Source organism: Phascolarctos cinereus, unplaced genomic scaffold (assembly GCF_003287225.1).
Source record: "Phascolarctos cinereus isolate Bilbo 61053 unplaced genomic scaffold, phaCin_HiC Scaffold_5;HRSCAF=322, whole genome shotgun sequence".
Lineage (NCBI taxonomy): Eukaryota > Metazoa > Chordata > Mammalia > Diprotodontia > Phascolarctidae > Phascolarctos > Phascolarctos cinereus.
The window spans coordinates 254,040,422-254,055,605 of NW_027555958.1; the positions used below are offsets into that span (position 1 = coordinate 254,040,422).

Below are 15,184 nucleotides of genomic sequence, written 5' to 3' on the forward strand. Positions count from 1 at the left end.
TTCCTTTCCTTGATGTTATAATGTTTACTTAATGATGTAAGGATGAAAATGAATGCATAAACATGATGAACAAACAAATCAGAACAGAAAGGAGGGAGAGACATTTTACAGATAGAGAAAAGTGTTTTTGACTAAATTTATAGGGATAGATGATCATAAAAGATAAAATGTACAGTTTCAATTACATAAAACTAAAAAGTATTTGCATAAGCAAAATTAGTAGTTAGAATTAGAAAGTAAACAACTGGAAAAAATCTCTGCAGCAAATTTCTCTAATTAGATCTGATAATCAAGATATATAAAGGATTGATACAAATATATAAGAACAAGAGCCATTTCTGCAACAGAAAAATGGTTAAAGAATATCAATAAGTAGTTGTCAAAAGAAGAAATGCAACCACAAATAACTGTATAGGTATAGCCACAGATAACTGATATTAAGAGAACTGCAAAGAGAAACAGCTTCTACCAAGTTACATTTTACCCACAGTGCATTAATATGCCTATTTCCCCAGATCCCTCCAATATCTGTCATTTTCTTTTTCTTCAACTTTTCCAGGCTAATGTATGTGAGCAGAACCTTAAATTTTCTTTAAATTATATTTTTCTAATTATTAGTGATTTGGGACATTTTTTCATATGATTATTGGTAATTTGAATTTGTTCTATGCAGAACTACATGTTCATGTCCTTAAAACTGTTGATCTTTTCTAGTAACCAGTTTGAATCTAATAGTAAACATTAGAAGCTTTTACCTACTAATAGTCAGTGTTGGAGGGGTTTTGGAAATATAGGCACATTAATGCGTTGTTGGTGTTAGCACAACCATTTTGTAAAGCAATTTAGAATTATATAATTAAAGGAGCTAAAATGTCTATATCCTTTGACCCAGAGATTCCACTGCTAGGCATATACCCCAATGAAGTCATTGATTAAAAAGGCCCTGTATACACCAAAATATTTGTAGAAGCACTTTTTGTGATGGGAAAAGCTGGAAACAAAGTAGGTGCCCATTGATTGGGGAATGGCTAAACAAATTGTGGTCTATCAATGTGATGGATATTACTATTAAATATTACTGCCATAGAAGATGACAAATACAACAGAGAGAAACATGGAAAGACTTAAATGAACTAATGCAAAATGAAATATGTAGAGCTAAGAAAACAGTATAATATAAATATGCAATATAAAAATACAATATAAAGTTATAAATGGAAAGAATAACCACACAACAATTAAAATGAATGTTATAAAATTATAAAGAATGAACTTCATCTTAAAGAAAAGATATGAGAAGGTATCTCTCCTTCACTACTTTGCAGAAGTTGAGGGAGGGAGATGGGTGGTGATCCACAAGTGTGAAATATTGCATATGCTATCAGAATTTTTTGATGTATTGATTGCTTTTGCAGATTAAAATAAAATCTTCCTCTTTTTTCCTTTAAAAAATAATAGAATGACTCTGAGAGAAAGAGGAAGGATATATGAAAAAATTTAAGCAATATAAAAACAAAAATAGACATGAGTTTTATTTTTGAAAAGCACTTTACCTAATTTTTAAAAAGCTATTTGCTTTAATTATTAAATGAATTGTTTTAAAAAATTTATATCTTGCCAAATTCTTTGATTTTTGTTTTTTGCTTTCTTTTGAAATATTTGGTTTCTAACTTTTTAATTGTAGACTAAATTATATTTTTCATTCCCTTTTCCTCATGTATTCTCTTCTGAGTACTGCTTTGGCTACATTCCATAAATTTTGATCTGTAATATTCATATTATATGTAGTATCATTTAGTATAATTTTTAATCTCTTTAATTTGACCTTAACTCTTAATTATTCATCAAATTATTTTTAATTTCCATCTAAGCTAGCATCTTTTGATCATGTTTCTCTTGTTGATAACTATTTTATTACATTATCATTTACAAAATGTTATTTGAAATTTCTGCCTTTTTGAATTATCCTTGAATTTGGTCAATTTTTGTGAATGTTTTCTATGTTTTTGGGGAAAAAACTTTCTTTCATTTCCTCTTTGGTCTTTCTGTACATTCAATTTCTCCAACACTTTAATAGTTTGTAACCTTTTAATTTCTCTTTCTCACAAAATAACCAGATAACCTCCTTCTACCTTATTCCCTGCACACAATGTCACTTGAGTCATTTATATTTTCAATTGAGTCATCATATTCCATTAATAGAGTATTGAAATCTCCTAATTCTCTTTGCGGCTTAATTAGTTTTCTTTTATAAAGGCTTGGTATTCATTCACTCACATTGATACCTTTAAAAAGTGTAATACTTCCTAGTTTATTTCAGTGATTTCTGCCTTCTTATTTAGTACTATAGTAGCTTATTGTTTTATAGTCATCTGGAAGCATAGTAAGTTTGAATCGGTGTTATCATTTTCATTTCAGGATATATTTCCTTTAGGCAAATTATTTTGAGTTATGATTTTTAATTTATTTGGTAACTTTATTTAGAGAAATTAATTGTTTACAGTTAAGGATATAATTGTCAAATTTGACATTCTCCACTGTACATTGTCACCTTGCTTATTTTGCTAACATTTATTCTGTTCTGATGTTTAACACATAAAATGCTGAATGGATTTCCGTTTTCCACTATAATTTTTAAAAATTGAACTTTTCCTTCCCTTCCCCCCAGTTGAGACGAGATTATCAAATTGACTGATTTCCCTCGTAAAACCACAGAAGTGGGTTCTTAAATGACCCTTCTATTTGTCTTTGAAAAGTATGTTTGTTTTTATGGGACAGCTGATGTGAAACGAAGTCCATTTTCTTTTGATTAAAAAAAAATATCCTAGCTGTTTCCTTTGGCTTGGCGAAAGATCCTATGAAATTGGAATTGAGGGTTTTATGTATTATCTGCATATAAAATATTTTTCTTTTGGATTGGAAATTTATTATTTAATTTTATGCAAAGCAGTATGCTTAGCACTGGGAATGCACATAAAAAGTGGAGACAGTCCCTGCTCTTACTCATTCTGATGGAGGAGATAACACAATTAACTGGGTTCTTAGGGTGCAGCAGTGAAGTAGATGAAGTGATGCATATTCTTTAATGTTGTTTCCATTAATGAAATTGTATCCCCTTCTGATTTTTAACCATTTAGACTTTGGTGTCAACAATTGTCTTTTCTGGGTCTTCAGTAGCTTTAGTTACTGAGGAGGTGAGGCCTGTAGCACCTGCAGAAACAGTTGGTCAAGCCATATCATCAAGATAGCATTGTGTGATATAGCCCTGTCAAGAAGAGCTGAGTTCAGATCCATCGTTAGACACTTACTAGCTGAGTATCCCTAGGCAAGTCATCCTGCTTCTTGCATACTCAGTTTCCTCGTTTTTATAATGGAAATAATAATAGCACCTACCTCCTAGGCTTCTTGTGAGGATAAAATGAGATAACATTTGCAAAATGCTTTGCAAACCTTAAATCAATATGTAAGTCTCCCCTCTCCTCTCCTCTTCTCTCCTCACTCTCCCTCTCTTCCCCCTCCCTGTCCTCTCTTCTCTCCCCCCCTTTCCTTCCTCTCATCTTGTCTCCTCCCCTCCCCTTGTCCCCTCCCTGCCCTGTCCTGTCTTCTCCTCTCCTGTCCTCTCTTTGAACTTTACTGTCATTGGAATTGGTTCAAAGAGGGAATAACATACACACTCAGTTGGGTGTATAAATCTATATTACCCTACAGGAAAGTAGGAAGAGAAGGAGATAAGAGAAGAGTAGGGGGGAGGACACCAGATAGACGGGAGGACAGGTGGGAGAGATCCTCTCCCTCCTTGATCTAGATTGTTTTTCCAGCCCCTAATAGTTTCATGACATTAAGTCTGGACTTTGAATCTAGCATTCATTCTTATTAATAACTTTTGATTTATTTCAAGCTACAGTCAAGTCCATTGATTTTGATATTTTGAGGAAATTTTTTGATTCCCTGAAATAGGATCATGAAATTAATTTTTTTAAAATATGTATTTAACTGGATATTCCCTCCCTCCCATTCCCCCCCGTTTATCCTGCTCTCCTTTCACCTTGTTTATCCTCAAAAGTGTTTTGCTTCTGACTACCACTCCTCCAATCTGTCCTCCCTTCTATCTGGTGCCCTCCTCCCTACCCTTCCCGTATCTCCTTCTCTTCCTACTTTCCTGCAGGGTAATACAGATTTATATACCCAACTGAGTGTGTATGTTATTCCCTCTTTGAACCAGTTCAAATGAGAGTTAAAGTTCAAGCATTCCTTCCACTTCCCCTATCTTCCCCTCTACTGTAAAAGGTCTTTCATGCCTCTTTTATGTGAGATAATTTACCTCATTCTGCCTCTCCCTTTCCCCTTCTACCAGTGCATTCTTCTTTTTCACTCCTTGATTTAATTTTATTTTTTTTTAGTTATCCCATCATATTCAACTCACATCCATGTTCTCTGTCTAGATATACTCTTCTTATCTGCCCTAATAATGAGAAATTTTTTAGGAGTTATAAGTATTACCTTTCCATAAAGGAATGTAAACAGTTTAACCTTATTGAATCTCTTATGATTTCTCTTTCCTGTTTATCTTTTTATGCTTCTCTTGAATCTTACATTTGAAAGTCAGATTTTCTGTTTAGCTCTGGTCTTTTCATCAGGAATGCTTGAAAGTCCTCTATTTGACTGAATGTCTGTTTTATTTATCACCTGAAGTATTACACTTAATTTTGCCTGGTAGGTGACTCTTGGTTATAATCCTAGCTCCTTTACCCTTTTGGATTATCATATTCTAAGCCCTTCAGTCCTTTAATGTAGAAGCTGCTCAATTTTGTGTTATCCTGCCTGTGGTTGCATGATATTTGAATTGTTTATTTCTGGCTGTTTGCAATATTTCTCTTTGACCTGGGACCTCTGGAATTTGGCTATAGTATTCCTGGGAGTTTTCATTTTGAGATTTCTTTCAGGAGGTGATAGGTGGATTCTTTCAATTTTTATTTTACTTTCTGCTTCTAGAATATCAGGGGAGTTTTCCTCAATAATTTCTTTTCTTTTCTTTTTTTAAAAATTTATTTATTTTTAGTTTTCAACATTTACCTGCACAAGATTTCGAGTTCCAAATTTTCTTCCCTTCTCATCTCTCCCCCCTCATGAAGATGGCATGCATTCTGAATACCCCTTCCCCTAATCTGCCCTCCCTTCTATCTCTCCCCCTCTTCTCTTATCCCCTTCCCTTTCTGTTTTCCTATAGGGTAGGATAGATTTCTATACCTCATTTCCTATATTTCTTTTTTCCCTGTTGCATGTGAAAACAAATTTTTTTTATAATGTGTTTTTAAAATTTTGGGTTCCAGATTTTCTCCCTTCCTCCCCCCCACCCACCCTCATTGAAAAGGCGAGCAACTTGATACAGGTTCTACATGTGTAGTTATGCAAAACACTTCCATAGTAGTCATGTTGTGAAAAACTATATTTCACTTCATCCTATCCTGCCCCCCGTTTATTCTGTTCTCTCTTTTGACCCTGTCCCTCCTTAGAAGTGTTTGCTTTTGATTACCCCTCCCAATCTGCCCTCCCTCTATCATCCCCCTGCTCTCTTGTCCCCTTGCCCCCCTGTTTTCCTGTAAGGTAAGATAGATTTCCATACCCAGTTGAGTGTGTATGTTATTCCCTCCTTAAGCCAAATCCTATGAGAATAAGATTCACTTGTTCCCTCTCACCTTCCCCCACTTCCCCTCCACTGTAAAAGCCTTTTCTTGTTTATTTTATGTGAGATAATTTACCCCATTCTACCTCTCCCTTTCTCCTTCTCCCAGTATGATCCTCTCTCACCCCTTAATTTTATTCTCCAGATATCACCCCTTCATCTTTAACTCACCCTGTACCATCTATCTATCTATCTGTCTGTCTGTCTATCTATCTATCTATCTATCTATCTATCTATCTATCTATCTATCTATCTATCTATATCTATCAGTCTGTCTACATATAATTTTTTCCCTCCAACTACCCTAATACTGCCAAAGGTCTCGAGAGTTACAAATATTATCTTTCCATGCAGGAATGTAAACAGTTCAACCTTAATAAATCTCTTGTGATTTCTCTTTCCTGTTTACCTCTTCTTGTTCCACTTGAATCTTGTATTTGAAAGTCAGATTTTCTATTCATCAAGAATGCTTGAAAGTTCTCTATTTCACTGAATATCCATTTTTTCCCCTGAAGTGTTATATTCAGTTTTGCTGGGTAGGTGATTCTTGGTTGTAATCCTATCTCCTTTGACCTTTGGAATATTATATTCCATGCCCTGTGGTCCCTTAATGTAGAAGCTGCTAAATCTTGTGCTATCCTGATTGTGTTTCCACAATACTTGAATTGTTTCTTTCTGGAAGCTTGCAATATTTTCTCCTTGACCTGGGAACTCTGGAATTTGGCTACAATATTCCCAGGAGTTTTCCCTTGGGGATCTCTTTCAGGAGGTGAACAGTGGGTTCTTTCCATTTCTATTTTGCCCTCTGGTTCTAAAATATCAGGGCAGTTTTCCTTGATAATTTCTTGAAAGATGATGTCTGGGCTCTTTTTTTGATCATGGCTTTCAGATAGTCCAATAATTTTTAAATTTTCTTTCTTGGATCTATTTTCCAGGTCATTGTTTTTCCAATGAGATATTTCACATTGTTTTCTATTTTTTCATTCTTGTGAATTTGTTTTGAGTGTCTTGATTTCTCATGAAGTCACTATCTTCCAATTGCTGTATTCTAATTTTTAAGGAAGTATTTTCTTCAGGAAGCTTTTGGACTTCCTTTTCCATTTGGCCAATTTTGCTTTTGAGGCATTCTCCTCATTGGCTTTTTGGACCTCTTTTGCCATTTGGGTTAGGCTATTTTTTAAGGTGTTTTTTTCTTCAGTATTTTTTTGGGTCTCCTTTAGCAAGCTGTTGACTTGTTTTTCATGATTTTCTTGTATCACTCTCATTTCTTTTCAGATTTTTCCTCTGCTTCTCATACTTGTTACTCAAAATCCTTTTTGAGCTCTTCCGTGGCCTGGAACTGATTCATATTTTTCTTGGAGGCTTTGGATGTAGGAGCTTTGACTTTGTTATCGTCTTCTGGTTGTATGGTTTGATCTTCCTTGTTATTAAAGTAAATTTCTTTAGTCTGAGGTTTATTTTCCCATTGTTTGCTTATTTTCCCAGCCAGTTACTTGACTTTTTAACTCTTTGTTAAGGTAGGGCTCTGCTTCCAGTATGGAGGGTGTATTGTCACAAGCTTCAGGGGTTTTGTGCTGCTGTTTTCAGAGATACTTCTAGGGACCTATAAATTTTCAGTTCTTCCAAGGTGGTGTGATAAGGGGCAAGGTGTTTATTCCTTTCCTGGTCTGTGAGTGACCACAAGCACTCTTTTCTGCCTTGAAGCTGTGAGGAGGATTGCCTTTTCATCACCACTGCAAGCTTCACCACACCAGCACTCTTCCTCGCCCCAGGACTGCCACCCAGAACTGTGACCCAGATCCAAGCATGGGCAAGGCAAGAGATTCCTTCCTCAGCACTGGCAAAGAGATCCCTGCAGTCCCCCCTCTGATCAGCCACCCAATTCCCCCTCAGTCTGTGGGCTAGAAGCTCTGGAGGCAGCCACCGCTCTCAGGGACTGGGGCCGGGACCAAGCTTCTCTCTCTCACTGTAGTCACAGACCTTTCCCACTGACCTTCTAAGTTGTCTTTGGCATTTGTGGGTTGAGAAGTTTGAAATCTGCCTCAACTGCCCACGATTCAGTCCTCTGAGGCCTGTTTTGCCAGCGCGCCCCTGTCAAACTGCTTTCCTCTCCCCCCCCTGGCGTGATACACCTTTCCAATGAACCGTCCAGGCTGTCTTGGCCTCAAAATATATTTCACTCTGTCTTTTTGTGGGTTCTGCTGCTTTAGAATTTGTTTAGAGCCATTTTTTACAGGTATTTGGAGGGGTTTGGGGGAGAACTCAAGCAAGTCACTGCTTTCACTCTGCCCTGCCCCCCCCCCATAATTTCTTAAAAGATGATGTTTAGGCTCTTTTTTTTATTATGGCTTTCAGGTAGTCCAATAATTCTTAAATTATCTCTCCTGGATCTATTTTCCAGGTCAGTTGTTTTTCCAATGATATATTTCATATTGTCTTCTATTTTTTCATTCTTTGGATTTTGTTTCATTGTTTGTTTGTTTGTTTTTGTTTTTTAATGCAATTTGGGTTAAGTGACTTGCCCAGGGTCACACAGCTAGTAAGTGTCAAGTGTTTGGTCTGAGGCTGGATTTGAACTCAGGTCCTCCTGACTTCAGGGCCAGTGCTCTATCCACTGCGCCACCTAGCTGCCCCTATAGTCACATTTTTTAGGGAGCCTTATTACTCTTTGGTTAACTCTCAGAGCTTTCTCCTCCAAATTTGTCAGTTTTGTTTGTTTTGAGCTTTCATTGTGGTTTCCTTCCTTGATTTCACCATTCTAATTTTCATTTCAGCAGTTGTATTTCTCAGTGAATCTGTTGTTTGTTTTTTTCCCCCACAGATATTTCCAAGTAGATTTCCATCATCTTCTCATCTTCACTAATTTCATTTCTTCCTTCATTTCCATTAGTACAAGTACTTTACGCATTGATGTTCCTGCTGTGTTATTGTGGATAGCATTGCTGTAATTTATTATATATTTTTTTCTTATATGTTTGTTGCAGGTTTATATCATATTATATCCATCTTATTGGAGTTTTTTTTATTTGCTTATTTATTTGATCTTCCTTAGAGATTATTTTCTTTGGAGGTTTTTTTTTTTGTACCACCACACTTTTTTTTGTTTGTTTTGCTGTTTCTGTTGCTCTTTCTGAAGAGGATATGGGTTCTCTTGTGCCATCTCATTCTGCCACCTTCATTTATAATGTGCTTATATTGTAATTTATATATTTGTGTTCTTATCTCTACTAGGTTTAATCCCTCCTTGAGGGTAGGGATATGTCTTAATTTGTCTTGTCTCTCCCCAGTGCCTATTAAAATATATTGCACATACCAATCACTTAATATGTTTGTTGAGTGTATGTTGTTTTTTCTTAAATAAAATTGTCTTCAAGTGGTTAAATCTTTGTGATGATGCAACAAAAAAATTTAACTCTTCCTTCTCTATTCTCACACAGTTTTCGGGAAGCACAGGAAGAGCTGGTTGAATTCCAAGAAGGAAGCAGAGAATTAGAAGCAGAATTGGAAGCTCAGCTAGTTCAGGCTGAACAAAGAAATAGAGACTTACAAGCTGATAACCAAAGATTGAAATATGAAGTGGAAGCATTAAAGGTATTTGAAAGTCTCATTATAAGATCTACTTTATATAGTTATTTAATTTTTAATTGAAATTTTAATTAATTTTATTTATTTATTTACATTTAATTTATATAATATATTTTATATAATACATTTATTTATTATTAATATAAATTAATTAAATTAAAATTTTAATTTAGTAAGAAACATAACAGATTGTGCTTACTGGCTTTTAAAACATATCTGTAATCAGTAAATGAAAATGAATGAATAAATGAATTTATTGTGTTTATTTAGTAAGTGGCAGGTGGGTGGCACAGGGAATAGAGCTTTGAGCCTGGAGTTAGGAAGACCTGAGTTCAAATGCAGCCTCAGATACCTATTTGCAGTACAACCCTGGGCAAGTCACTTAATCCTGTTTGCCTCAGTTTCCTTATCTGAAAAATGAACTGGAGAAGGAAATGGCAAACCCTGTCAATATCTTTGCCAAGAAAACCCTAAATGGGGTCACCATGAAGAATGACTGAAATGACTGAACAACAACAATGTATTTAGTGTGTTTGTGTGCTTTTAAATACTGCTTTCATTGTCCTGTCTTATTAAGAAAGTAAGAAGAACTAAAATGAAAGATAAGAGGAAAGGAGAAAGACTAAGCAGTAGAAAAATTATGGTTGGATTAATGTGGAGAGCTCCATCCATTAACAATACAGGCTAAGTCTGTTACTTAGTAGTTGAAGCTTAGAGAGTTATTTGGCCATAGAATAATATATGAAGAAGCTGGAAGTGCTTCCAGTCTAACCTCCTCATTTTACAGATGTGGAAACTTAAACTTGGAGAGAGTTTTAATGATTTGTCCAGGATTACACAGCTAGTAAGTAACATAGACAGGAGTTGAACCTAGGTCTTCCTGCCTCCAAGCCCAGGACTCTTATCTGTATTGCTTCTATAATAGAGCATGGGGAAGGGAACTAAAAATTGATTTTTAAAATAGTTTTTCCCCCCATAGGATTGTGAAGATTTTTATATTAGATCTTTAAGAGGCAGCATGGTTTATTGGATAAATGGCTGCCCTTGGATTGGAATTAAGAGGAACTGAGCCCATTCTTGTTTCTGAGATATACTAGCTGTGTGAATAGGGGCAGTGCCCCCAGGCAGCTTTCTAAAATATAAATTATGGATAAGGTTGGTTGAGAGTATTTACATTATGAGTTCCCTATATTAATGAAATCTTAAGTTTGAACTAAAACTAAAACAATTGGAAATATCTCATCTTTTAGAAATGTAATTCTTCATTTTAGAAGTAGGTATCAATTTCCTAGCTATACCTGTAAGTCTCTTTTGATATTTAAAAGCTGTTTGATTATAGGATTATTCTTGAGAGATTAGTGTACCTTTTTCCATAGTACTTAAAAGTACTTAAACTTACATTCATGTTCTGAGTCCTTTGTTTTGAAAGAAATTCAATTATTTGGTAGTAGTCTGTTCTGGATTTACCATAGACTGGATAAAGTTAAACTCATGTTCAGATTCAGCCTGTAGATTGAATTTATATAAAGTTTTCTATCAGTCATCTACAGTTGCTGTCATTTAGGAGATTGTCAATGTCCTAAATTTTTGAGTCAATAGAATCACATTACTTGACTTTTACTCTTCAGAGAGCTTATTGTTAGGCTTCCTTTTTGGGTGGGAGTCAGGATAGTTGATGGCAATGTCAGGGGATCTGATTTAGTTGGTTACACAGGTACAGTTGGAATTTATATTTAAATTTTTATGAATCAGTGCATCCAAAATGTATGTATGTTTTGATTTTTAAATATTGGAAAGGTGACATCAAAATTATGTTCAAATTTAATTTTTTCCCCAACCAAATTATATGAAAACTAAATACCAATGACACAGTACTAGTCCCTACACTTACTCTTACTTTTAGGAGAAACTAGAACATCAGTATGCACAGAGTTATAAGCAGGTCTCTGTTTTGGAAGATGATTTGAGTCAGACACGAGCCATTAAAGAACAATTACATAAGTATGTAAGAGAGCTGGAGCAGGCCAATGATGACCTGGAGAGAGCAAAAAGGTAGGTAATATACATTTTAATTTTTTTTACCAAAATATGGATATATACATATACATACATACATACATGTTTTTTCCCCCTACTGTCTAGAAGGGAGTTACAGCATTTGCTCATTTAATTTGCTCAAATCCAACAATCTGTGAATAGCAGAAAGATAACAATTTAAACAGTGTCCACAATTGCATTTTCTATTAATGAGTATATTTCTTTGTGAGCAGGTAGCACCTGGTTTGGTTGGTTCAGCCCCAGCCTTCAGGGTACATATATGTAGGCTTAACTGACCCAATAATCTGGCGTCTCCAGTCCCTCTCCCCTCTAGTCATTTTTATGCTGACACAATTAGAATTAAGTTTCCTGGCTCCCTTCCCCTCTCATTTTTCATTTCCTTTTAGGCAGTTTAGAGAATACCCTCATTTCAGTGGTCCACCCTATCACACTGTACCCCACTGCTTTATCCACTGGTTATGATGGGACGGTCTCTTATTAATGCCATGTCAGGTCTTTGTCTAAAAATTCTATAGAAGTTTGAACCCTGAGTGGCTCTGAGCTTTTGATTGGCATGCACATCCTGTTGCACATTTGAACCACCAACCTGTGCTGCCTGTGGAACTAGAGACAATGGGGTCCATACACCTGTACTGTTACATGATGGCATCTGTTCTCCTCCTGTAATAGCTGTCTTTCACTGTGCCACAATGTCATCTTTAAGAACAACTCCCTCCCTGCTTGCACTGCTCTCTTGGAATGGCTATGACATGGGGGCTCGGAATCTGCTGTTCTCTTAATCAGCCTCAGTTCCCACATACTTCTTATGGTGAATGCCTGTCTTTGTCTGGAGTGTGATTCTAGAATTTCCTTAATCATACCCATAATAAGCTTATTCATTTTGCTTAATGTGGTAGAGCTAATGAGGACAAGTCTAGTAGACTTTCTTAGCATTCTAGGTCACTTTCTTTTTGTCTTTTTTTTTTCTTGCTTCTTAGTAAAGCTGGTATTATAAAGTGGTATTATAACCTTCTTAATACCTTTTGTTTTTATATCACTTTAAATTTCCAATGTATCTCTCTTTTCTCCTCTTTGTGGAAAGCCAAAAGCCACTTATTATAATGAAAAATTAAAAAAAGAAAAAAAAGTTCAGTGAAACTAACCAACAGATAAAGAAAGGTCTTACATTATATGCAGTGTTGCATACCCATAGCTGTCCCTCTCTTCCTCCATCTCAGAATTAGGGTTAGAATTGGTTATCAGACTCATAATAGAAATATTTGATGCAAGGATTTTTTTTTCTCAATTCAGTTGACTACTTTCCTTAATGTCTTAGGTGAATTGATTTTGTTCATATAACAGCTTTTCAATTTCACTTAATTGAAATCATCTTTTCATCTTTTGTTATTGTCTCTATCCCTTGTTTGGTTAAGAGTCCACCCCCTAGACCAGGACCTTAATTTTTTTTGTATCATAGACCCTTTTGACAGTCTGATGAAGTCTATGAACCCCTTTTTTTGGATTATTTTTAAATACATAAAATGCACAAGATTACAAAAGAAACCAATTATACTTAAATAAAAATGGAAGTTTTTTTCCCATCCAAGTTCAGGAACCCTCTGAAATCTATCTGTGGACACCTTGGGAGTTGGGACCTGAGGCTAAGAACCCCTGCCATAGACATAGCTGTGTTTAAATTTGTATGTGTACCTGATTTAGTTCTCTTCTAACTTTTTAAAATAGCATAACATATATTCAGGTCACATAGTCATTTGTAGTTTAATTGTGTTATGTGGTATAAGGTATTGATCTCACCCTAATTTCTATTAGATTGCTTTCTACTTTGCCCTAACAATTCTTGTCAGATAGGGAGTTTTTTCTAGGTAACTTATATTTTGTTTATCATACCCTGGTTATTGAATTCATTTATTTCTGATTCTTTTTTTTTAAAGGAAGGATTAAAAAATATTTTCAGAGAAAAGGATAGTAGGTGGAGATTAGATTCCCCCTGGTTAATGCAAAAAATCCAGGTTTGCATTTTAGTAGACAACTGTTTTGAGTTGAGAAGTTAATTAGAAGAGGGGGGAAAAGCTAGGGAGACGTACCTGGTAGCCCCAAGAGTTACCAGGTAGCCCCAAGAATTACAATTCAGCCAATTTTCAGAAGTAGCCTGGGTGAGAGAGGCTCTGGTTCAGTTTGGGCAATTTTTCCAGCATTTCCATCAGCAGGGGAAAGGTAGGTCTCTTCTCAAAGTTGAAGGACCAACAAACTGACAAGATCTCACTGACTTCTTTCTCCAACCTGATTTATGCCAGGACTACTCAATACGTTCCCTGATTCCATTCTGCCAGATCAGGGCCTCTGCAGCTGGGGTCCTAAAAGGCCAGTCTTTTGCTTGTAGCTCATACCAAACCTTCCCAAAGGCATAAACATCAACTGTGCTAGAAAAGGGTAGCTTGTCTTCATCTTTCCCAGGGATCATCTCCCAAACAGTTTCTGGGACCAGATAGCATCATCAATCATGTGGCAGCTTCAGTTTGTTTTCCTGCCTGCCTTCCTGGACCTTACCAGAGATCCTCAATAGCCTGAAGTCTGTGATGCCACTTTGCCATTGTCGTAGAAGATATTCTTACATTTCAGGTCTTTGTGCACGATGCCCTTGGTGTACAAGATACTCTATGCCTTTAGTAATTTCCTGAGCAATCTGCATGGTTTTGTTTATGCAGGCTTATCTTCAGGATCCCTCACAAATGAGTGAAGCATCTGTCCTTTATAGAAACTGGTGGTGATGATAAGGGGGATTAGGAATTCATGCATAACCCCATGAAGAGCATGATGTTCTTGTGCCACATGTGCTATACATCTGCCTGTTAATTCATCACCTCCTTTCTAAACTGCTTGAGATGGTCTTGGTTGTTGCCATCCAATCTTCAGAGAACAGATTGTCACCTCCATGTGCTCTTTGCCCCACTAGACTTTCCCCCACTGTCCCTGCCCAATGGGCTCTCCTTTTGAGATTGTGCCACACCTGCAGGTAGACTCTGATCTTGCTGCCTTTGCAAGAGATCATCCCTTTCCACAGCTTCTGGAAGTTAGAATGTCCATCTCATCCTTGTTTTCTTCCATCTGTGATTTACTTGCCTCTTGTTCTTTTATCTTTGCGTCATGGTTTTCAGCCATAGTGGCTTTCAGTTGGTCATTGAGTCAGCTGAATCAGGGACTTGGGGTAGAGTGGAAACATTTGGGACTTAAACCTGCCGAACCATTGGGAAGGGGTTTGGTGGTGGTGTTACACTGGGGAGAGTTGGAAGGCTTGAAGGGCATGAGGGAGGATGGTGTGGAAGAGATGGTAGAAGACAGTGAAGTGGTTTATGGCTGGGGGGGCGTTCCTTCTTTGTTGGGGCTTTTGAGAAGGTCATGAAATGGGGTTCTGTTGATCTCTCCACTGGGTTGTTGTCTAAAGGCACAAATTCTAACCTCTGTAGATTAGATAATGGTAGGAACAATATGCTACAAACAAGGGTTTCTTTTATGCTTTTCTTATGACACTTTAACCTGCATTTCTTCCCCTTCTCCCCAAATATCACGCTCTGCTGCCACACATGACAAACTCAGGACAGCCAAGACTTTGTGGAGAAGCTGTGGGTCATCTCTTCATATTGTCTGTAGGGATCCATGGGGGAGAACAAAATTGATAGAAGGTACCTCACTGATTCTGTTTCCAATTTGGGACTCATGAAGTTTGCTCCTGATAAGAGTCGAGAAGTTGGTCAGCAACTGGAAAAATTTGTGGCTGGGTAGGGGTGGCAAACTGAACCACTGGAAAGACTACTTCAGATCACTGATACTGAGAAAAATGCAAGTCAGAACTACTCTGTG

The 15,184-nt window shown here is 36.5% G+C and overlaps 1 protein-coding gene and 1 pseudogene across 6 annotated transcripts in view; one reads left to right on the forward strand and one right to left on the reverse strand.

Moving 5' to 3' along the window:
- NDEL1 (nudE neurodevelopment protein 1 like 1) overlaps window positions 1-15,184 on the forward strand; it is a 103,217-nt gene that overhangs the window by 56,167 nt on the left and 31,866 nt on the right. For all 6 annotated transcript variants that reach the window (XM_020966437.2, XM_078155672.1, XM_020966436.2 and 3 more), the window contains 2 exons: window positions 9,121-9,274; window positions 11,172-11,320. In XM_020966437.2, coding sequence (XP_020822096.1) covers window positions 9,121-9,274; window positions 11,172-11,320 — 303 coding nt within the window. The remainder of the gene's footprint in view (window positions 1-9,120; window positions 9,275-11,171; window positions 11,321-15,184) is intronic.
- On the reverse strand, window positions 13,447-14,982 carry LOC144457962 (kinase suppressor of Ras 1 pseudogene; annotated as a pseudogene).